The following is a 25,938-nucleotide window of genomic DNA, read 5'->3' on the forward strand; positions in this document are numbered from 1 at the left end:
AAAAAAAATGGGTAAATTGTTGGCGTACTATTTCTTTACAATTGACAAGACTTGTACTTAATACAATAAAATAGATAAATAAAAATAATAAAACTATAAAATATTTCCAAAGACAACAGCAACATTTTCTTGCCATCGTCTGCATTTTTATAGTTAAAAAAAAATAAAAAATACCATTCCTTATGCACTGCATCGTGGGAAAACTAACAGCAAACTCAAAAATCAAGCAGCTTTTGATTATAGATACTGTTGTTACTTTGTAAATTCTCTGCATAGAAAGATACCACAACATATCATTGCCGATAAAGTAAGAGCTAAAAAAAAAAAAATAGAAACAAGTGTTAGATCCTCGTCTGAGTAAAGTAGTAGCTGTTCAGCAAGTATAAGAACAACAGTGCTATGATCAAAGCGCTGTAGGTAAGAACATAGACGTGCTTTTTTTTTGGGGGGGGGGGGTTTAGTGGGTCATGCTATGCAGAGTCGAGGTGAAGTCTGAACAGGTGAGTCTTGAGTCTTTTTCACAACATGATTATAATAAATATGTTGAAAAATGTCAAATTTAGACTTTTAATAATAAAGGTTTCAAAAGTGTTTGGTTTAACTGTCACTGTCAGATATTACAAATGAATGAAAGGCAACTGCAAAATTCACTACAGACCTACAAATGCATCCAGCTGTGACTGGATATAAAAAATATGTAGGTAGAGTTATACCTTTTCTTTGAGAGCTCTCTCACACACACACACACACACACACACACACACACACACACACACACACACACACACACACACACACACACACACACACACACACACACAGAGCTCGGAGAGGAGCCTGCAGGGCTACTATAGCAGAATGTCACTGATCTGCTCTGTTGAAGTGGCGTGCCATTTGTTCAGTCAGGAAGTTCCCAAGGAGAAACAGCAGTGACGAGCCGAGGGTCAAGGAGGGCATCGCCTACAGGTAAGATGGCTGCGGCTCACACCTTAATTAATCTACCGTCCGTGATGTCAGGCATCCCGCTCGTCCCCCTCGCATACACACACACACATAAAGGCGCACGTCAAGCATATGTCAACCTGCTCCGGCACTCCCCGCCCATCCCATAATGCAGTTTGTGTTGGTGTGGCAGCTCAGGATACGTCCCTGACGAGGATAGGAAGTGACACACACCAAACTCGGTGTGTCCCCCAGCCAGCTCCGGTGGCTCGGGGCCTGTCAATTCCAGCTCTGTCAGTGGCACTGGCTCAATGGCAGTGCCTGTGACACATGTCACAAAGTTTTAAATGTCTGCTCTTTTCAGCAGGATGGCTGGGCGCACGCCGCAGCCAGGGGAAGGATGACATTTTGTGTCGTGCGGGGGGGAACTTGTTGTGGCTCCCATCTTCCTACCTCCTCCGGCTGTCAGCCCCGGTTTCCTCTGAGCATATCAAAACACAGACAAATAAACCTTGTCATTTTGAAACGCTGGCACTAGTGACCAGGCTCCTGAACGGCATGTCAGCTGGAATATGGTCACACAGTCCTGTAGGAAGTTGTGTACAAGCTCGGGCAGGCGAGCATGCATTCTCTCTCTCTCTCTCACACACACAATCTTTAAGCTAATAGAAAGGAGAAATAAACAGACTTAGTGAACAAACATCGCATGAGGCTATCTCTGACCTTTCATTTACCCAGTCTGTGGATGATTGATGTGCAGGACTGAAGCTCAACATGGCTTCTTTCAAATCCCAAATACATTCACAGCGAGCACCTGCTCTCAAGCTCATCACCGTGGTTTATCTGGCTACGTCACCTCAAGGAGTAGGTAAAGCCTCGTGACTTGAAACTGAGATGTCAGTCAGGGACATCTTTTTTTTAATCACTTTTGCAGCTGTAATGATGAGGAACAGGGGGCTAATATAATTGCTGACTGGCTCTTTTGGTTGTTGAGGCTTTAGAAAGGAAAAAATATGAATGTAAGAAGGAATTCATGTGAATTAACCGGAGTCTCTGCAGCAATTTGACCAGACACACACGTTAGCGAAACCCTTTTAATCACTTAATGACATCCAGCAAATACAATATGATATCAGATCAGCAGTATCACATCATTGCTGTCAAGAATTTTAGATTGGAAGGTTGGGAACTTTAACTAAAATGCTAAAAGATGGCAGCATTTTACCTTAGGTTAATGATAAGGCATTGAAAATCATAATATACCTATTATGAGAGAACTGTAAAACCATGGGGATCATACAAATAGTATAAAATGGAAACATAAAAAAAACAGTGCATTTAACCACTACAAGTGCATCGGCAATATTCCATTTGATTCAATTTCCTGAAGCTGTCTTTAAATTCTTTGCAATGTGTCACAATGCAATGCAAATAATGGAGGGAATATTTCAGTGTGTGTACTCATGGAAGACACACAGTTGGGGACAAAAGGCTAAACAGCACGAGGAAATGGCACTATAATACCTAACAATATACCTGGAATGAGCACTTGGTTACAAATCTGTTCTTCATTAAAGCTGCTGGAATGTTTTTGACATTAAAAGCTGCATTTGCATCACTACACATGCTAACATTATACACACACTGACCGAATCATCGCTCACATATCAGACATACATATACGTCTTCTTTTCTTCAATAAAAATGCATTCAAACCAAAGACGGGAGAGCATTCTACAGTCTGCCACAAACTGAACAAATTAGACTGAGCATGCAACTTAGTTTCAAGTTTAGGCTAAAAATATTAGGAATGTTAAACCAGGCAGACCTAACCTTCGTTCTGTCGACCTCTTTGCAATATCTTAATGTTTTTAAACAGCAGGTATATGTTCGAGAGAGAGAGAGAGAGAGAGAGAGAGAGAGAGAGAGAGAGAGAGAGAGAGAGAGAGAGAGAGAGATGAGTCCATGTCAGGCCCCAGGTGTGTGACCGTCACCCCTTTCACCCTTGATTAGTAGTGGTAGTGGACGGGTGATCCATCATGGCTGTCAAAGGAGAGGATGCAATTGGCTGGATGTGTTTGTCACTGACTGTGTGTAAGAGAACGAAAGAGAGCGACAGAGACTGTCCTTGCGTGTGTGTGTGTGTGTGTGTGTGTGTGTGTGTGTACGCTTGCTGATGCTTAGAGGCAATCATGTCAGTGGGAGTGTCATCTCTGACTCTGAGCTGGAGGAAGCAGGGAGGCAGACCCCGCTCAGCAGAGGAGGCTGGAACTGTGGGACCGGATTACGAGCTTTAAAAAAAACAACCCATTCCCCCGTCCATAACAATGATGAAGTTTAAATCTTTCCAGTGGGAGATCAGGTGTTAAAATATCACCAGCCATTTTTTTTTCAAATAAGAGATTGATTTGATCCTCTTTCCTTCTGTTAACATCCCTCTTCACTCATGTCCCTCTTCGTGGCGACCAGCTGTCCATCAGAGTTGGTCGTTTCGGATGAATCGGTTGCCTTCTGAGTGTTTGCCATAGTAGACGTAGCGGCACTTGGCGAATACCCCTGAAAACAGAGTGAGAGAGTCACGTCAGGGTGTGGGTCATGCTCACAGATTTAATAACATTTATTTAAACACATATTTGACCTTTTCTGGATCTCTCTGGATCTTTCAGTGACTGAAAGTAGCAACGTAGCATTAACCAAACAGTAATATCTTTATCACAGACATATTCAATTGTAGTGTTTGACGTATAGATGAGGGGCTGCACGGTAGTGTAGTGGGTAGCATTGTGGCCAGGGTTCGATTCCCAGCTCTGGTTCAGGTTCCTTCTGTGTGGAGTTTGCATGTTCTCCCCGTGTAAGCGTGGGATAGGTTCATTGATAACTCTAAATTGCCCGTAGGTGTGAATGTGAGAGTGAATGGTTGTCTGTCTCTACATGTCAGCCCTGTGATGGACTGGTGACCTGAATACAGGATAAGCGGTAGACGATGGATTTATGGACTTACAGATGAGCAACCTGTGGGGACATCGATGCAGGTTTCAAGACATTTTACTACAAGGCGTAACATTTTATAATATAGTAACTGCACTCAATATGTTCGTTAGACCTTAAGGACACCGACGAGTTTCAGTGAGAATTCTTCAATATAAGTGTACTAAAAACTACTGTACAAAAACTCCAGTGTTGAGCTTTAAATGGCAGGACTGAACTGTATGTGAAGAGCATCTCGTTCCAGAGAAAGACCAGCGTGGCCTTGAGGCAAAGTCCTGGCAGTAACAAGCTCACAGCCACCTACGTACTCCCACACAGACACACACACACACACTGACCCGTCACAGCAAGCAATTATTCAATTATCAGCAGGCATAGTATTTCTGTATGTGCATAGAATAGGCTCATAAAACACACAAGATAATATGGATCAATTTTGGAGTTGAGAACTTGCCAGAGTATTTATGCACGACCTTGACACCGCCACTAAGTAGTTGCACGCATGATATGTATCTACTCTACAGTAAGCAAAGATATGTCTATTTACATCATTTAACCTGAATCCTGAAAGAGAAGCCTCTACACAGCTCAGACACTGAATCCAAGATGGCCGGCGTGTGCTTTCTCATTGCTGTCCGGGGATGGGCAGCCCAGAGCCCCGCCGCTCGCCTGCCCTCGCTCTGATGTCACAGCGCTCCCCACTGCCACTTGATGAATGTGGCGGGCTAGGTGTCACCTCTCACCAAATGAGGCAAGGACAAGTGGCATTAGTGCTGTCAATGATCCCGTGACAGCAGAACAGATACAAGCTTTCGCCAGGCTTTTTTTAAATAGACATCAAGTGCATTACAGGAAGGGGGGGGGGGGACAGAGCCAGGGCAAGAAAAGGAGAGACTTATGGGAGAGGCGTTGTCGCAGAGGGATGAGGGGCGCTCCGAGCGCTAAGTCCAATCACATAATCCAAAGAGACATTGTCAAGGGCGGGGAAAGAATGGCAACTAAGTGACAGAAAGCAGAGACGGGGACAGAGATACTGGTGCCATATTAGTGCCGAGCATATTCTGATGCCACCCTCAATTCTAACCAAACTTGACACATCGCTCTCTTCCCCCCCCTCCGACTCTTCAAAGTAGGATATACCAAGTCACACACACACACACACAAGCGTACATATACAGTACACAGACGTACACACACACACACACACCAGTCCCTCGCAGCAGTAGTGGGTGTTCTGTCAGGCGGAGCAGCAGCAGCAGCAGCAGCAGCAGCAGCAGCAGCAGCCCACAGGCCCGAGGACAAGCTCAGTGAATCTAAATCTGGACTTTGTAGTGGAGCAGTGCTCATTTCCCCTCATAGCCCAGCTACTTGAGGTGATCCAAACACTGAAGTGTGAGGAGCTGTCACCTTCGATAAAATCCGGGACCAGCTCCATGCCTGCCTGCTCCCCGGTGTGTGAGCGGTACGTATACGTGTACATGTGTGTGTGCCTCTCTGACAGTGAGGAGGTTGGGGGGCGGAGGGTGGATTCCAGCTGCTGTGATTTGCCTGGGGATATAGGTGCCACGGCTGGAGACTGGGCTTGACACCACAGGACTCAGGGTGTCTCACTGCGCTCTGATCACATGGGCGCGGGGCCTTTCACATATTCACAGCTTATCCGGCGAGAAACTCACTCTCTCTCCAGGAGTGGGGCCCCTTAAAGAGATTACCCACTGAGGTACCCGAACCAAGACTCCTATAAGACTTTACCTAGAGGGGATATATTTGTAAGTTGCAACCAAAGCCTTTCGGAGATAACCTTCACAGATGAAGGAACTAAAGCTAAAGGCCCCTCAAGCCTTCACACTCTGCCGAGCTCGTCACTAGCCCGTGGGGGACCGAGAGGGATTGGAGGGAACACATTTTGAGATTCTCCAGCACCAATCAGAAAGCTCTGGCAGAGTGTGAACTGCAACTCTCCAACAGCACTATAGACAAAAACAAGCGATATCTGTGATCAAAGGAGAGGAGGAAGAGTACATTAAAGGGAAAGAGCAGAACGAGGAATAGGTAAAAGGTCTCTTTCCCAGTGGGTGAAAATATGCCTTGAAAAAGTGTCTCTTCATTTTCTGTGCAACCGGCTCGGAATATATCGCAGCACTACATTAAGCAGTGTGTTTTGTGCATAAACACATTCCAGTTGGCCGCATTTCCCATCACAGCGAGAGCTCGCTCTTATTACGAGGGAAACCAGGAGAAAGATGGGGCGGGCTGGAGACACAGAAGGGAATAACTAAGCCAGACTCACTCTTACATAACGCCTTCTGAGGCCACGCCGCAGCCTGTGGGGTTCCGCCTGATGAACGGATACTTAATAATAAGTGGTACAGTGTAAAACCCAGTAGTCGGCAACATCCTCCGTGTATCCGAAAGCCACGGATGAGCAAACCTGAATCAACACCCACACCCTCCACCGTATAAACACCGCCAACCCAGACACACTTTTATCTCGCGCGCGCACACACAAACACGGCGAGAACAGTGGGAGCGGCCATTAAAGCGACAGGCTAACAAAGTGATGCGGAGACTACCGTTTCCATCATGCCCCCAGTGGAGGAACAATCAGGCCTTTGTACCGCATTCATCACGCGGCACCTTGTTGTTTTTAAGGGGAGTAGCTAACCCTCTTGTCTTTATTAAAAAGCCATACGGACGCTATCTTGTGTCTTCCTCTCTGCGAATGTCGCAGTGTAAGTTCACCGTCAGACAGTCTATTCGGAGCTGATTACCCGAAGCATGTGTCCCCTCCACAGGGGCTTGATGGGCCATTCTGCCACAGTGTGAGTAAGCCAGCTGCACGAAGCCCCCGATGTAAAGTGCGGAAATATCAAATCAACACGTACGATAACAGGAGGTGGGTAATTTTTCTTGTGAATATATTACTTTGCCATATAAAGTACTGTAGCACTAAAGCAATCCCTGCAGACAACTGAGGACTCCTTAATCCAGCCCTGACAAAGATGTAATCTGTGATACTTTATTGCCTTGTTGTACACGATTCCAACGATACAGTTTCAGTTAGTTCCTGACATGTCAAGGCATCGAGCTGCAGCAGTGCAGCTCATGCTCTTGGTTCTGATGGACAAACTACTTACCAAAGATCAATCTGTGCAGATAACCCACCATCTGAACTGTCTCCTGGGCATCAAAGCAGATTATATCTCTGAAAAACATGTTTCCACTGGATGCTCTGTGCCTCAATTTTCAAGGAAAAATAACATCAAAATTATTTACAATTTAGTGGAATTCCAGTCTCTTTCCCAGCTAGCCTCTCTTTTTTTAATAGTTTCTTCTGTGTTTCCCAGGAAAGATGAAAGTCATAAGCATCATGAGTTTCCATGCAAGTGTCAAGGGAATTTTAAGCAAACTTTTGAAATGTTGCAAAATACTAAATGTCAATCAGGCCTGTTTCCATCAACTGGTTCAGAACCAATATACAAACTCATCAACAAGAGAAAAATAAAGAAAGGTCCGTTTGTTTTAATTCTACAATGTTTTATTGTTATTTGATGTCGGCTACTTTTGGCAATGTTTCATATTGTCCACAGATAAAGACAAGCATTCAAAGTGCTCAAAGAATATGGCTATAGTGTTTATTTCCATCCATAGAGAACATTGATTATGAAGTACGGGAAGGGTTTATTAGGAGTTCTGCTACCCAACCTTAAACTGACTCGTCAATAAAGTATAACGTTTTGTGTAATAAGTTGCAAGTAGTTTTGAAATGCAAGAGAGTGTGGCCGAGGCTTCACATTACCCCAGCAAGATAAACTTCACTAAAGGATGAAATAAAGACGTAATGAAACAATATACCTTTGGTTCTCAGTAAAGTGCTTACGCTCTGGACATGTCTATGTGGGTCGTACCAGGTGCTGGTCTCAGGTTTAGACCCATGTTAGCAGACTTGCAGGGAGCTGTGAAGGAGTGGTCATCAAGCGTGGAATATATTACTAATATAATATAATATTATATAAATATATATACTAATATATTTTTTAAAATTCAAGTTAAGCTCCACTTCTTCTAGGGCTTCTGTTCAGGATTCCTAGCCACATATATCACAAAGCCGGCCTCAAAACTGCATTTAATCAGCACACACACACACACACACACACACACTTACAAGGGAGAGAAAGCGGGAGAGTCAGAGAGAGGAGGGAGATGAAGTGGGTTTAATGATTGTTCCCTGCATAAAATCAGCTTGACTCTTTTCAAGGGCCATCAATATGTCACAGAAAGACACAGCCGACGGATGTAGCTTTTAACATCAAGGTTATCTATTCTCGGCATGAATCCACTCCCTCCACTCCTTGTTTCTGGTACTGTCTCCTTTTCATATCCATCCTCCCCTCTCAACTGCTCCCACCCAGACTCTCTCTACACTCTTAATTCTCTTATTTGCTCTCTTTAAATCCTTTTGATTTGCTATATTTTTTCGCCTCCTCTGCTTTTCTGTCCCAACCTCAACTTTGGCCACTTAGCCGACAATTCCATCAGTGCTGCCATCCATCAGGGGAAAAAAAATGCAATGAGGAAAAAAAAGCCAATTAACAATGCAATTACACTTTCTGTATTATCTGCGAAGGCTGAAATAACACTGCCAGGCAGGTGGGGGGATGGGGTCAGATGGAACTGGGGGGCAAGCATCCATAAGAGTTGGTGCGAGAGTGACTTATGAGCTTGGGGCGTAGGCTGCTGTGAGCCAGGGCTATTATTGTGGACACGATCCATCTCCGGCTGTCCTTTTATCAGTTCAGCCCAACGTCAAGAGATGGAGTCGCCACCTCCTCTCTATGGGGAGGCCTGTAGATAGATAACCCCCCTGCGTCCCATAAACCAACAGCCAGTGGACTGTGATTCAGCCCACTGAGGGGCGGCCTGGCACACCAAACACACACACGCACATTGCCACAGAGAGAAATTATATTGTTTCGCTTAGTATCAATATGCTTTATGTGTGTGTAGGCTTGGTCATTTGTATTTTTCTTGAAAGTTTTGAATTCGGAGTTCCATCCATCCATCCATCCATCCATCCATCCATCCATCCATTTATCCATCCATCCATCCATATCACTGGATTTGATAAATTGATTGGCCCTATTTTTGTTGGTACTGTGAGTTTTTTTGCGCTAAAAACTGTAATGATTTGTGATGGGATTTGGTTTTTCATCAGTCAACAAACCCAGAATGAGTTAACACACACACACAAACACACACGAGTGATGGAGGGCAAGGGGGAAGCCACGGAAGTAAATAACATAATGATAGCAATAAGATGAGGACCATCTTATTATCATTTTTACGATGCACATTTCTCACAAAAGAAACGATAGCTTAATACGACAAGTTGAAACTAAATCTATCCATCCTCCATATTAACTCTACTAATAGACTCCTTTGTCAATTAGTTAACCATTCCAACAGCAGAGGCGTCACCCGTATCCCGTGAATCTCGAGCAAAACTCCTGCGCGTAACTTTAAAAATTAAAGTGACATTTGTCCTCTCCCCAATAAAAAAATATTTAGTCCGTTAAACATAAATAGCTGTCATTATGATGCATGCCCTGAGCTCAGGCCTTCCCCCCCGTTCCCCCTCCTGGCTGTTTACTGCGGCCAAACAACTGCAGCGCCTGCATGTTCTCAACTTCAGCGTATTGATTAAACTTTTAAATAGCTGCCATATAACCCTGGGACATCAGGAAGATTAATTTGCGTCAATGTTCATCTGTAATTCATTAGCCATTTATACTCTCCACATCCACACAGGCTATCAGGGAAATGTGTCCCATTTTTCACCCAGGCAGAGGCTGGGGAGAAGGCGGAGAGAGAGAGGGATGGAAGGAAGGCAGGGATTGGAGGATTGGTGCACTGCCTACAACAGGAGGACTCTAACCAGCCAAGGCTGCATAGCAAGGCATGCAGAAGAGCAAAACAGCAGACTAAATAATAACATGTTTGAATACTAGAAAACACATGCTTGCATACATGATGCCATTTTATAGGGAAGGAGAAGGAAAGGTACCGACTATTAACTGCTGATCATTATTTGCAGTAGTAGTCAAGCCCCCATAATAACAACATAAATGTTGCTTTCTCTGTAGACATTTGATGGCAATGGCGTCACACTTTCTATAAATACTCGCCAACCGCTTTGTATGTTTGCCGTCAGTCATGTTTCTCTGCCAAAGTACTGACCCGAAATGTATACAAACACATTCTAGAGCTTTACTTCATCGTGATGTATTGTGTTTTTGTTTCCATTGTTGCAGCACAAACTTTCACTTCATTTCACCTCAGAGACCGAACGAGACAGAAGAGAGATTTAGGAACTGTGAGCATGACTCAGGTAAAAAAAAAACAATACACACACACACACACACACACACACACACACACACACACACACACACACACACACACACACACACACACACACACACACACACACACACACACACACACACACACACACACAGAGTTGAAAGATTTGCTATTGCCACAGGTTGATAGGCTGTCAGAGGGAGGTTGCTGGGTCGTGCCTCAACCAGCTCTGATCAATACCAGGTTGATTTTGCCACATGATTCTCCCTTAAAGTGCAACAATAACACATTCTGTAGGTTTTCATATGCTTCAGGAAGTGAGAGCTACCCTGCTAAAGCAAAGCCTAGGCTAATGTCATTCAGGTCAATGTTGACAAATTAAACAGAGCAATTTAATTAAAGTCTGGAATAAAACGTTAATTAATAATTAGACACATGCTGTATGCATTGGTTATGTCTTAAGCTTATCTGCAACATTGGTTCACGTCTGAAAAAATGACACTCAATCACTGTCGGTTCACTAAATGGCTATAATCAAACACTTTAAATTGCGGACGGCATTATTCATTGATGGGTGAATTACAGTTAGAAGCAGATAAATGCCTATCAGTCTTTGTACTTCCAACTTATGAGGATGAGAAGGAAATTGAATTCTGGGGCACATAAATTTTGACTGAAGAAAGAGATTACCGTTGTGGGGGGTCTAATGAAAAAAAAAAATGGTGAAATTAATTTCGTTGACATTTATTCCACATAGAGCCAGGAGAGGATGCTGGTTACAGTAGCTCTGGAGTCGGGAGATAAGAAGGGGAGAGTTGTTTAAGGCGGGGGACTAAGACAGTTTACAAAGTCCTAAATCCCCTTGGAACGCCTTCTCAAGGCATCCAGCATCATTTAGCCAACTCACTGCCTTGCAAACAAAAAAAAATCTCCCCTGTAACAATAATGACAAGCTGGTTACTTACTGCTAGAGTTATTGAAAGGGGTTCGTCTACCCTTAAGGGCACATAAAACTACTAATGACGCCAGTAATCATAAGTGCTCATTTTCTCCGTCAACATGCGGATCACAAATCACAAACGCGTGCACGTCACGCCGCCTGACACTGATCGATTGTGTTCTTCATTACACCCAGGATTTCTAATTAAAAGAAAAGCGCAGATAAGTGGTTCAAACCTCTGACCGAAATAGAAAGAAAAAAAGTGAAAATTGCAATTAGGGGTTTGGCTGTGTTCGGTAATGGCGCCGTTAATAAGAGCGGCTGGCGAGTCACTCAACGGAGGTTTAATCACTGGGACAGGATTCAATAACAAAAGAGCATAATATTAATCACCAGAGAGTGATAACTTCACTGTTCATCTCTTTGACATTGGAGGAAGGGATGAATTAATGATGCTCTCCATCCGAACACATTAAATAATAATTATCAGGCAAAACAGCATGAAAGGGACTGCATAATGAACCCCATTGTCAGGTCAATTACAACCACATAAAACTGTTCAAAGGGAAGCAGCTTGTTACTAGATAGCCATGCCAGAAAGGACAGCGGTGACTTTATCAGGGGAAGGTGGGGGGCCGACCTACTCCCTCTGATATTGGGGCTCAAAATGTGTTGAGGGTCGAAATGCGGTTGAGGGCACCGAAGCTAGAAGAGTTGAGCAAGGAACACGTCAAATATTGGCAAGCAAAGGATAAATGACGTGACAATGATGGTGTTTTGCTGGCTCTGAAGCAACGTCAGTCACTAAATGCCACGTTGACTAAACTCAACCACACAGACAAAGATGGACTTCACGCATCAGTGGACAGAATGGCACCTCGCTACATGTCAGGGGCAATTTCCATCAAAATCAAAGATGGCCAGAAAAATTTAGCCATGAGAGGAAGCGTTTTACACATGCATGAAAACATGCGTGGATAATAAAGGCGTGCAGCGTTTTCTTCCTTCATCACCTAGAATTGACGTAAAGCTCTTGACCTCCGTTTGTTCTTTAGCTTTTCTTCTTGAGCCAGACATCAATTACAGCATGGCTGTAACCGCGCCGAGACCTCCCTCTTAAACAAACAGCCCGGCAACCTCCAGCGTGACACATATCAATACTAATCTGACGTCTTGTTCCACAGTCGTTCCCCTCAGACCCCTGGTTGGCTGCACCTGCCTGACCGGAGTGCCCAGGTTTGGGCCGTACTCCTTCACACCTCCTTCCCCTGCAGACATCAAACACTTATTACTCCCCCATCCTGGCCCCTGCTAACTGACTGGCCTGTCTGGGCCACACAGGGACCCCATTATTACAGTCATTTCTGTGCCCATCCTGACGCCTGTTAGGCAGTTCCCTACCTGGGGCTCCTGCTCCCTGCCTGCCCGACTGAGTGCCTGGCCAGCCGAACAGTGATTGGACATGACATGGTGACAGAAAACAGGGGAGAAGGGCAATAGAAATAAAAAAGAACAGAGATGGCAGAGTGAGGTGGACGGAGATGGTGGAGAGAGGAAGGTGGGTATGTTGGACCGGGGCTCCTCGTGGCGTAGGGTGTGCCCATCAACACGGATGAGCGTTAGCCAAGAGCCGCATGTCACAATGATGGAGGGGCTGGATCACTCACATCAGAGCTTCATCTGACTGGAAGATATCAATCTCCAGGCCTAATCCAACAGGACATGGTAAAATATCCTTTAACATTGCTCTCCCACCCTGCCTTTGTGTGTCCCCCCCCCCCTTTGCTTCTCTGCCTCTCTGGCAGCGGAAAATGTGTGTAACCTTCATTGTTGGACCTCAATCGACCACACTCATTTTCACATCCCATTTCCTCTGTCTCTAGCACTGACAGTCAAATTATGATGGACAAAACAGTACCTTGACATATGGCATTTAGCACAATTTGTCACCGTGTGTGGCAGGAAAATAGAAAAGGGGGGAAAAAGTGCAAATCACTACATATGTGATGTCAAAATCAGGGATTCTACCTTTATCTTTAGAAACGGGGGAATGAGGAAAATGAAACCAAGAGTGGTTTATTTTGTTGTGGTTTGTTTAATTCAAGCTGGAACATTTGGAAGTCATGAGGTGACACACACTTGCAGAATGTTTATTGGTCAGTGCATGTGTGTGAACTCAATAAATAATTCCTGTAATTGCTTGACTTCTCCATAGAAACGAATGCATTACATTCATTTATTCACATACACTGTATATATAGCATGTTTAAACAGTATTGAGAGAACATCTTGCCCAAGGGATGGAATGATTGGATTGGCCAACACTGGCATATTTACAATAACGTTGATTAATGTGTGTGCCTCTTATAAATATCAAATCATAATTTTTTTGTTGCATCAGTTGTATATGATTACTGGTAGAATTATTTCAAATTGTTTAAAACCAGTAAGCCAGCATGCATGGGAACCATCCAATATTGTAAATGTTTTTAATATAATATTGCAGTGATGGATTCTTGGTGACATCATGCACCGCTCAAAATGATGGTCGTGTCAAATGACATGCCGTCATTTCCTGCAAGAATGTAAACTAATGAACCCACCGTAGCCAATCAGGTGCGAGGCGGAGGTGATGATAGGTTTGTGTTGTGCGGAATATTTCATACCCCCTCTGGCCTCCCCGTGCCCCATTCAGACGGATGGCTCCACTGTAACTCTACTCCTCTTAATTAATATGACATATCCCCTGTTCGTATGCAGAAAGTGAGGGAGGGGACAGAGAGATGGAGGTATGAGGGGATGATTAAGTGTGGATCTGTTCCTCCTCGTGAGAAATGCTCTCGCCTCTCCTGCTCTCCCCCGCTCCTCCCTCCCTCTCTTCATTTCCGTCCCCCCACATTCTCCCTTCCCTGCGTCTCTCCTTGGCTCACTTCATGTCTTTCCGTGCCCTCCCCCTCTCTTTCTCTTTCGCCTTATCTGTCTCCCTCCCTCCCTTCTCTCCTCTCCCCCTGACACTCTCGGACTGTCCCCGGCCCCCTTGCACATCTCCTGACAGGTAGAATAATAACGCTCGTACATCACTGGGCCCGAAAAGTCCAATAACCTAAATCTTCACTTGCCACACACCCCGGGACTCAATTACTTTATTGACATGTAATCTTCATAAGGGGAGAAATATTGAGCATGTAAGGTCAGCCGGTTATGAAGACATATTATCATATTATCTGCATGAGGGTTGTAGGGGCTAGGACCTGACAAAGCTAATTATAATGGTACATGTTTCAGAGCTCAAAGCGTATTATCTGCTTGGCTGCTTGGTTGATCCACAGCTGAGGTATAGAGGATAAGGGGATGAGATTTCAAACCTAATAGGGGCTGGATGTCATCTCAGGGCATGGGAATTAATGAAGCCAAATATTATTGACTGCACATCACAGCACTAATATCCTTGATTTGTCAGGATTACCTCGCCATAGTCTAATGGCCAGCAGCATATCACAATACAAGCTGACCAAGGAGGCAATTTCCAAAACTGTACGATGACAAAAAGCCATCCCTTCAAGTATCATATAAAAAGTGCAAATAATCTGTTAGTGCCGTGGTGGTGGTGCCGTCCCTCAGCCAAAATGTCACAGCGGGTTAGTGATGGCAGGAAGGACAGATGCCCATGGCTGTATTATCGCGTCTCTCCCAAGGTTATCTTAATATCATCCTTTCAGCTCAGCTATTACAATCTACTGCCTGCTAGATAAAACAATACAATAACACGGGCAATGGTACAAGATATTATGCAGTAGATGCGCCCTTATAGAATAATGTATTCATTATTTACCATAAGGGTATAATGCAATGAGAAAACGGATACAAAAAATATATATATCCAAGCTTGTTATTTTAACCAGGATCAGAGGGCACAATACAAACAGGCTAGCCCTGAGACATGGCATCTCGGGGTCACAGTGTGCACACAAAAGAACCCACAGCCACACATGTGAACATGTTCATTTCACTTAATCCAATATCATGCCCTCTTCCCCCTATCTCTGTTGTCCAACCGTCCAAATCCTTCATTCAGAACCGCCGCTGCAGAGGACGCCTAAAATGGTGCGGCGCAGTTTGCCAGCACAGCCAAGGGTTATGTGTTAACACTTGCTAATGGTGTCAAATGGAGAGACATATTTTCGCTTTCTTTCGAGGGTCTCCGGGCACTCGGCCCTCCAGAGAATGGAAAAGTTTTCCGTTTCTCAATTAAATATTTACTGTATATCTGTACCTTATGTTCCATGCATTATTAATGGAGCACATATTACAGTATACAGTACAGTACTGTATATAACCCTCACACTCTCACACAGATCCTGTAAACACATAATCAAATAATTGCTAATCTTTCTGAGCTGATATGATGTGCTTTGATGGCTTCTGAAGGTTTTAATTTTGAGTCTGTTCATCCCGAGGGAAGGGGGTGAGGCAAACAGCCTTTTAAATCACAACAATCGGGGATAAATTCATATGTTTGACCAAAATGACTCAGTCAATCCGATCGTCTTTGCGCTGCAGTGACATAACATGCCAGAAACGGTCGGCGAATCAACTTATGACGCCGAAATAACTTGTCCACTCGTATCACCATGACAGGGAAAACCTGCTCCGTCTGTTTAAACTAACTTCGGCGAATCAAAGTGACAGATTAAAAGGTTGCTTTGGACTTCCTAGCATTTTGGTGACCTCGATCTTTTCATTGGTTGAGCTTGAACGTTGATGCCAGCAGAAACCATGAAAGAGCTGCTGCTTCACTGTAGCCGAGGCTCCTCTTTATATTTTAAGAGAGAGAAAAATTCACATCAGTTCAACAAAATAGCTCTGACACTCATATCCAGTTGACCTTTCGGACTTTACGGCAGGGCAAGACAAGCTGACCCCACACATTTGCAACACCGTGTTTGCTGGAGCTCAGACGTTGTTCATTCAATCGAATAGCAAATGCGAAGGTGAATGGAAGCTCAGATCTATAGCATTGGAATCCCAGCATATAGGATAATGGCCTTCTCTTCTCTTTTACAAGCAGCACGTCCAAACAACACTTCCACACAACCCGATGCAATGAATAATCTAAATGGCACTTAATGTGAGCTATGCTGATACTCTGACAATAGTTTGTGTTCAGACATCACAGCTTAGTGTCTCCCAATTGTATATTGATGCCCAGGCAGTTGACAATAAATCACTGGATTCACCAGTGAGTGAGAAAACAGTTTAGACAATGGCCCAACGGAGCTTACCGTAATTGACAGATGAGCTCAGCTCTTTCCGCCACAATAGCTTTGGAGCATTGAGGGTACCTGGGAATGAGTGTATCAGTGTGTGTGCATGTGTGTGTGTGTGTGTGTGAATTTGAAGTTTCGAAACCCACAATACTCCTGAGAATCAGTGGTTGCAGTAATGCCTATGGTCGACTGCACGACACACTCGATGTGTTGATGCATTTGTGAATAACAAAACCTTTTTTTTAATTCAGTCACATCTGCATTGTTGCCTTGAAAAGATAATTAGCCGTTGGCTCAATATTATGCATCGCCAAGCTGACTTGAGAAGGTTCATAGAACTTATCAAGGCCACCAGGAAATGAGCAGATATCCTGTTTTGAACAGTACTACAATGTATTACCGAAGAGAGTACAGCAGCATGACATATAAATCCAGCCCATGGAGCTCATTTTGTTTCTTGAGCAAATTTCTAAAAAAATCAATTTCACAATATGTTATTTACAACCACATTAATCAGAATTATGACTCAAAGCCCCAACTCTCTAGAACTGTTTTATAATTAAATTTTCGTCCCATAGAGCTGGAAATTACAACAAATGAAATATGTTTTCGAGGACAATCATGGCTTATTACAATATGGGTCTTATTTTCGTAGTTTTGGCTATCGTTAAGGATAATAGTAACATTATAAGTTAATTGGGGGGATCTAGGAACATAACAAGCTTGCTACAAAGAAGTCAGACGGGGCAGCAAACATGAGCAGTCACACAATCATGCAGGTTCTAATAACTGGGTTAGCCAACCTTTGTTGGAGGAGAATATGACAGTAACCAGTAAAGAAGAACCAAACGGTGTGTTGTAAACGTACATCACAGTTTCTTGAACAACGTTGACCTACCTTACTTGCCTATGCCTGCAATATTTCCACCAGCAGTGTGTTTCTTCCAACAGGCTTGGGCCCACTTGGCAGAAAAAGTCATGTCCGCGTCTATCGGTTTGACACATTAGGAGTAGAAGCCAACGCGTTGCCTCAGACTCACATCTGTTTGTGCCTGAGCAAGTTTCGATGAGCGAGTCCAGTTGAATTTGTATCATCATAAATAAAGCTTTGTCTGCAGTGGTCTTGGACGGTAACAATATTGAGGCTACAGCTCACCCTGGGAAAATGGTTTAAAGTTTGTAATAATCAACCAAACCGTGTGTTGTAAACATACGTCACGGTTTCTTGACTGACTTCCTGAGTCAACGTTGACCTACCTTACTTGCCTACACTTACTTGCAATATTTCAGGCATTCATACTTTTGATTTTACCTTAAAAAAGTAGCTTAGATAATCTGGCTCAACTAAAATACAGTAAAACTGCAAACAACTTTAAAAACCTAGGTTATGTATCCAAATTAGTATTACTATCGAGATGAAAGTGTGATATCTTCTGATGCAAAAACTCTAAAAGGTGTACAGCATGTGAAAACCATGTAAAGACAGTAGATTTTGTGCCTATGGCTTAACTCTACATATCTACACAGCCTTGTCTCAGTGTGATGCTATGCAAGTAGGCACTGGTTTCACATGTGTGCATGGCTGTCTGCTCGAACGCATTCATCTGCTTGCTTGTGTTCATATACAACATGGCCAATCACAGAAAGGTAGCGGTTTCAGTGTGCGATATCTACTTGGAGCCTGTCCGCCGACAGGACGCCACGTTGTGCAGCTGTGTAAATGATGACTGGTGGCCCCGTTTCTCACCACATATTAGCGAATCCGTGGCACGTATGGCTCCGTTACGATCACGTCTGACAGAAAAGTTCAGTGATGTAGCGCAGCTGTTAAGCCATGCAGAATGTGTTGTCACCCAGCATGATAAACTGCCGAGCGAGTGAATTGGAATCTAATTTGTTGGAGCCATTAACCAGACTAGCATTAAGGCATGTTTTCATCTTGAATGATTACCGTGTGAGATCAGTTACCCTAGAATTACGATCTACAGTCTACTCAAATTTATTAAAAACACCCTGATTAAGATGCACGACCCTACATAAACCAACAAGACAAATATATTTAGCAGGTACAGCATCTAATTTAGTTAACTTGCTATATCATGCAATCTTAAATATGAGACATTGTGTACCTCTGTGTAAACATCCCTGGTAATATACAATAATTACAAAGCTACAAGGACTTATTGAGGTCTGATGCTGTCCCCCTTTAGCATGACAAGTTGTCCAGCATCTGCCAACACGTTAGCAGCTATTCATCAGAATGAAGGGTAGCGGGCGCCATTACGCAGACAGACTCCGCCTGCTCACCGAGCAATTTGTTTCAAAGGTACTGACACAGAGGAAAAGCGGCGGACCCAACATCCATCCTGCTTTAAAAATATCCAAAACCATCTGGCAGCTAAATCCCGTCCTAAATTACTATGATGGACTCCTACCTTCAGAAACCATAAAGACTACAAAAACCTACTCCAACTCCTAACCGAAAGCACGGCTGGAAAGCACGGGCTGCATCTCGGTTGTCCCAAACCACAACTACAAATCATGGTGGGAAAATGAATAATGCTATAGCTGCATTAGCATTACCAATTTAGGAGGTGATTGGAGCAGTAAGACTATCTACTTTGGGGTGATTTATGTTTTGCTACTTCCCTGAGAATGACCAGTGCAACTGGGAAGTACACCAAAGTCCAAAGCACCAGCGGTGTGTTTTTTCCAACAGGGTTGGGCCCACTTGGCAGAAACAGTCATGTCCGCGTCTATCGGTCTGACACGTTAGGAGTAGAAGCCAACGCGTTGGCCTCAGGCTCGCATCTGTTTGTGCCTGAGCAAGTTTAAATGAGCGAGTCCAGTTGGATTTGTATCATCATAAATAAGCTTTGTCTGCAGTGGTCTTGGACGGTAACGATTTGGAGGCTACATTTCACCCTGGGAAAATGGTTTAAAGTTTGTAATAATTTTATTTCGGTGGTGATAGATGGAGGAGTTCATAAAAAAAAAAAACTGTGTGGAAAGTGTGATCATTCGCTTTCAGGTATTCAAAATGCTTAATGTTCATTTTAAAGTAAGGCGGGTGTTCTACAAAAACTCCTGCATTATTAATTTTTCCGGTGACTTTAGATTTATAACACTCAGATAGAAGGTGTCATATTTTGATCCATGAACTCTTTGTGGCATCATAATGAAATTGCTTGGATCACTTTTCACAATCCCAGCTCAAGTATGAAACATCCTTTATTAAGGCAGAATATTAGAAAGAGGAATATTTACTTTTATACCACTAGTAAGACGAACTAACAGACAAATATCTGGAAATGGCTCAGAAACTGACAGTCCTATCTTTTCATTTTAAGTTCCTGCTGTATGCGTCCAACATCAGTTTAAGAACTCAAGACACTCAGGAGACTCTCTCAGCTACATCAAACGGCAAGGTAAAAAACAATAGTGTCACTGACATTTCCCCAAACCCGGCACAAACAGAATTATTCACACGCCGCGAGCGGAGTGCCATCCGATAACGGAGAGATAATGACACTTGGTGGAAGGCAGCTTTCTCAGAGCAGTTTAGAGCTGGCACGTCACAGTTCAGCAGTTAAGCCTGTCATGGAAGTTGAGGAGGTTATCCTGGCATTTTAATCTAGCCTGCTTCTGAAGGAGAAAACATAGAGGTGATTTCCAGGGTAGTAATAACAAGGACAGGCCTGCCTCCAAAAATGAGCTCTCATCACTCTGGATGCTTGGACGGTGCGGCGTTATGTGAAGCCCGCGGTAAAGGATTGCAGGTCCCGGTTTGCCTCGTCCCGTCTCCCCTCATCCATCTCCATAGGCCGGGCTTTAATGGATATTCATGTTGCCGAGCCAATCCACTCCTGGGAGGAATAATATCACATCATCTGACTCGCATAAAGGAAATAGAGCCTGTCCTCATACGCAGGGAGTATATACCACCACCACCAGCTATGTGACTGAATTTACTGGTTCTTGTTCATTCAGTGCAAGTTTGAGTCCTAATTATGGAACAGGCTGAACAATTAGTGTGCACACACACACACACACACACACGCACACACAAATGTTACTTTATTAAGCCTTTTAATTGCTATATTTTTGTATATATCGTGCTACTTATTTTGCTGTACTATTAACCTTCCATTGTGTCCTGAACAAAAGTGTATTGGTATTATTATTAATATCATATACTTACACATATAAAAGACCAGACTGTGTACATTTTATAATTTAAATGTTATAACATATATTATATCAGATGTAATTATAAAGTTCTCTTCTCTACTTCTGTAGTCTTGTCATTAGAATTTTCATGAAATGTCCTTAAAGTATCCAATTCATCAATATGTTTGCAGCATTTATATATTGTTAAAAGAGAAGATTGAAACACCTTCTATGGATACATATGTCAGGTAGATCTAGAACAATAACTCATGTTTAATCTCATGTGTATATATAAAATCTTGATCTGAAAAGTATCTACAGCTGTTAAATTAATGTAATGGTAAAAAGTAAAATATATCTCTCTGGAATGTAGTGGAATTGCAGTATAAAGCGGAGAAAACTTTTACTTTACTTCAGTAACTATACTTTCTACTACAACAGTAAAAATATTTTGAATCTAAGTAAAAAAAGTAGTGCCTGTGTGGGTACGCTCGTATGTTCATACTACCATATAAGCCCATCGCTTGTGGCTTTAATTCACGTGGCTTTATGTAGGGAAAAGCTTACACTGTCATTAGAAGCTTATCACAGACACCTCATCAGCTCACAAGCTGGCAAACGCCGCAAAGAAATTAAAGTTTCATGCCGTGACGAGTGCTTGGGAAACATTTTTATGATCTCTGTACCCGGGAAGAAGGCCACGTCTTTACTTTGTCATTTCACCTCGTAGAGCTCGGCGCGGAGGCTCACTCGACACATGCTCATGGTGTATAGCTGGCAGAGAGATCTGGATGTATCATTCTCTATGAAATGTTTCATCATCTGTCATTTCTCTTGGGTTGAAAGCATGCATTGTATTTAAAAAAAAAAAAGTTTACAGAAAAGCGGCTCTCCAAAGGGTACTAGTGTGGAGGGAAAGCTTGCACTTTGTTCTTTCCATACGCCTCATTGTAGTTGTGTGGGGGCCCAGTGCAAGTCTTTGTGTTTAAGAGTGATGTTTATCAGGGGACAGATCCTGCTGGTATAATCATTACGAGGCTGAGTGAAATGTCTCTCAGAGCACGTACGCGTGTCTCGCGGGAAACGTCAAAAGGTGCTCTGTCTTTTCTCACCACGTTCCACGTGAGGACATTTCCATACTCAACATGCCAGGACGGTCCAAACCAGAACGGGAAGATTATCAGCAGCAACAAAAAAGAAAAGAAAAATGATGAGAGTTTAATTTCATTCCAACGACAGAGGAACATCAAACAGGAAAAAGAGCAGAATCACTCGAGATAAGCTCGGAAAAACAACTCGGGAGTGAAGGAACAGATGCATGAGGTAATGTATCGATTCGTTCTCCAAAAAACATTCCGTAAGCAGGACTTTATGAAAAGTTAATATTTGTGATCATAACAGCATCTGATCCGTGCCGTTAGAATTAATATAATCAGCTCCGGTTATTAAACGAGCGACACTAAACCGACATCGGGGAGCCGCAATCGCCGTTTCGACGGCGTTTTAAAAGCCTTTCAAACTCACTTTTAGTTCTAGTAAGTGCATCGTGCAAAGAACATTAAGTCATCAGTCAAACCAACAACCTTTCCCTTCATAATGACAACGGCTAAGTTTCAACACTAGCAGTTTAGTCATCCATTAGTCATGTATCCCATCCAGATGTCTGATGGAGGGGAGGAGGGGAGGAGGAGATAGCAGCAGGTGTAGATCTCTCCTAGCCCAGCTGAGCTCTAAAAGGCAGTGCTTAGCACCCACAGCTCCGTCATCTGGCCTCTCCCCTGTCTCCGCCAGCCTTTCGACAGCCCATTCCTCATCATTTACCCCTTTTTGGCAAAGCCCAGAGCCCTTCTAATGGGCTGCTCTGAATGCTTCCAGATGTTTGTTTATTTGTTGTGCAGCAACTATAAAACAGTTTACTCTTACTTTGGATCTGTTCCCGTTGCTCTGTTTTTTTTGGAGGGGGGGTGAGGGAGCAGTGTAGCAGGAGTTGCGGTGCAGATAACCCCAACATGTAATGAAAGCCAACTGACAAACAAATGTGAGACACCCCATGGGTGTCGTCAGGAAGGAGGTTTTTTTTTTGGCTTTGAAGGCTGCTTCTCTCCTGGGATTTTAATAACAGTTGTGCACCATTTAAGATACATACATACAAAGTAGCTGGAAGCAGGCCCAGAACAACAAGATTAAAGAGCCCAGGGCTCATACTGTAAGGCGGGTTTCAGGCATTTTTCCCCTCATCTGTTTACTCTGCTTGCACAAATATATCCCTTTCATTTACTGCTGTCACTGCTGAGGGATGGCCTCCTCAAATTTAATCTGATACCTGTAAAAAAAATAAAAAATAAAAAGCAGTAACTAGTGCCTGGCATATTTATTGAAACATATAAAAGAAATGAAGAGTATTTTAATTAAAATCTCTTCCGTGTACATGGATGTATCAATCACATCTGAAGCATTTTTTATTTTTATTTTTTTTACATACTTCTGAACTACAGTTATAATTAGATCTATGAAATCAAAATGTGTCATCCTCAGAAAGTGAGAAGCTGGTAACAAATAAGCCAGCACATTGTCTCGCATGGTGAAATGATAAATAATCACGGTAATGTATGTAGTATGGTGTAGGCCGAGTCTTCAAGAAGACACACAGTACTTTAGGCTGGGACTCCATTTTGGACTGTTAGATTTAGAGTTGAGTTGACAGTTGGACCAGTACTGAGAGTTAGAGCCAAGGTGACAGTAGTGGAGGATCCTCGGGCCCCTCTGCCAGACTACATACTCCACTCCACTCCGTGTCACGCCTTCTCCAAGACACATTGTAGCCCCCACCGTCCGCCCTCACTTTGTCTTTTGTCTATCTCCCTCTCATTTTTAAGTCTTTGCTTCAACGCTGGTCATCTTGCTGTCTGTCTCTCTCTTCTTCATCCTTCCATCTGGTTCTCTGTCCATCTCTCATCAGATACGGCCTAAGAAATCTTCACTTTCCTCCCTCCTATCGCTCCTCGCCCGCCATGTTTTGCTTCGTCTCCTCCAGGTCCCCCACCGACCAAGACAGGAGCTTATCCTGGAGTTCTGTCCTTGGTTTCCACCCCTCTCTCCCTGGGCAGTGACCTGCCAGCGCTGCCCTCCTCTGGGAGCTCCGAGATGCTGTAATTACCTCTGGCACCCGGGCTCTGGGGCTTCCACACAGGTGACACCGTGGAGGGAAGTGTGTGTGTGTGTGTGCAGAGGGTTGAAAGGAGGAAAGGGAGGTTCTCTCCAAGCAGCCGCCAGGGCGATGTCAGGAGTGCTGCTGATCTGCCTGCTACTGCAGGAGTCTGGATATAACCATCCAGCCACCCCCATTAAAAAAAGACCACTTCCTTAACCCCCTAAAATAAACTACTCTCACAATCAGACTTTATAATGTGCACTTAGAAACACTTCATCTGCTTACAAAGGATGGAATGATTTACCATATTCTTTTATCTCATGTAGTTTAATTGGTTTCTCAGCATCATAGTGCAAAACAAAAACAGGACAATATCAACCACCTCACTTTTTCAGCACATTTTGAACAAATGGTGTCACGGATTGTTTCTTTACCACGCAGATTGAAATTAGAGTGTTGCATTGAACTACATGTAAAAAAAAAAACGCTCCGCATATCGTTTCACTCCTATTGTTTACATCCTGAATTTAACTCGGTAAACGCTCCGTTGGTTGGAATTACTGTCTGAAAGATGTTGTTTGTTGTAGCGGCGCTTCGCCGCGGCTTTGTTCTCTTTGAACGGGGAGTTACTGTGACCGTCTCCGACGCTACAAAGACAACTCAAGTATGTTTAAGAAGTCTAAATAAAAGACAAAAAAAAACAACCCCAAAACAACAAAGAGCTGAAGTTGGGGCTGGAGGCGGGGACATGAAAACGAGGTGAAGGGCGAAGATGAGGGCTGTGTTATCTAAGACTGCAGCGCCGCATCATAAAAATAACAAATGGAGACTGTCACTGTGGCTCAGATCTGAGACGGAGGGGAAAATATTTCATGTCAGATCCTCTCACCTTTAAACGGACTGTTCCTAGCCAGGTCGCATTTTGACAAAGCACGGACTCTCGCTGTCCTGGCGTCCGACGGGCGCTGCCACCAACCACGCTTTCATAGCGTAGATCTGTCCTTGGCACCATAAACGGTGGGACGGGATTGTCACTGTTGACGTGTCGCCCTGCCGTACTGGTGGTCGAACCATCGGAGGTGTTTCACATTGTGATATAGGTCTGAGCCAGAGACTAGTGGGGGTTTATGAAAAGTATATGAATAGGCTAACTGGAGATGGATCAACTATGATTACAATCTTTGGTTTCAGTGATATATGGACTGTTTTATGTCTTTCACCAGTTATTAGTTTACCTTTACATTTAGGTGACACTTAATTTGAAAGATTGCCAAAGAAATAGTTCATATATAATTAAAAGACACAACCCGACTAAATGCTATATGTACATTGACTTGTTGGTACAAATCTAATGATCCATATTTAAGTAAGCACAACTTTGTGTTTTTCTATTATTTGACTTATGGGTATAGTATGATAAAATAGACTGGCAGGGTTTTTTTAGGAAGCGTCCTACACAAGTATGTTTCATTAATAGGATGCGTTCTTCCTGGAGTGCAGCAGTTGATGCTAAGGAGTTGCTACACAATTACATCAACTGTATACAGCAGGTCAATATGAGGCCTAATCAATGTCTAGTATCAACAGATCAAGGATGCGTCTTGTTGTATGTGTGCTGTGGGCTCCCACGCACGCGTTCACATCAGAGTTAACCTACATTACTCAGATTTATTCCCACTATCAACACATCACACAGATGAGATGAGATCAATAAGAATAGAGAACATAACTTCAGCGTAGCCTCAAGGCCGATAGATTCCCACTCTCTGTAGCCATTAGGGTTACGACTTGTATTTACATAATCCAGTGGGCCGAGGTTTTGACTGAATGTATGATAATAAAATGTGTCACTTCTTGTTCACTTTGAAGAACATCCGAACAGATAAGGTTAGGAAGGCCGTAGGTCTTTCCCCCCCCCCCCTACCTTTGTGGTTCTTGGCATCTCTGGATCCTCGGGGTAGAGGAGAGTACGGCAGCGGGTGACTCTCCGATCCAGCCTCGTTAGGTGGCTGGGGAGAAAGGAGACAAATAGAGTGAATATTTTTGGAGAAATAAAAGGTTGTCACTGTAGCCGTGAGTGTCATAAATCCTTCGGGACGGTGAGGGAAACGTTGGAA

General features: G+C 43.5%; 1 protein-coding gene across 2 annotated transcripts in view; it reads right to left on the minus strand.

The window, feature by feature from the left end:
* Window positions 1–2,028: 2,028 nt before the first annotated feature.
* lrmda (leucine rich melanocyte differentiation associated) overlaps window positions 2,029–25,938 on the minus strand; it is a 189,789-nt gene continuing 165,879 nt past the window's right edge. For both annotated transcript variants that reach the window (XM_084021527.1, XM_084021528.1), the window contains 2 exons: window positions 25,746–25,830; window positions 2,029–3,498 (listed from right to left, as the gene is read on the minus strand). In XM_084021527.1, the coding sequence (XP_083877653.1) occupies window positions 3,419–3,498; window positions 25,746–25,830 (165 nt within the window). In that variant the 3' untranslated portion in view covers window positions 2,029–3,418. The remainder of the gene's footprint in view (window positions 3,499–25,745; window positions 25,831–25,938) is intronic.

Source organism: Eutrigla gurnardus, assembly GCF_963514095.1.
Source record: "Eutrigla gurnardus genome assembly, chromosome: 11".
NCBI lineage: Eukaryota > Metazoa > Chordata > Actinopteri > Perciformes > Triglidae > Eutrigla > Eutrigla gurnardus.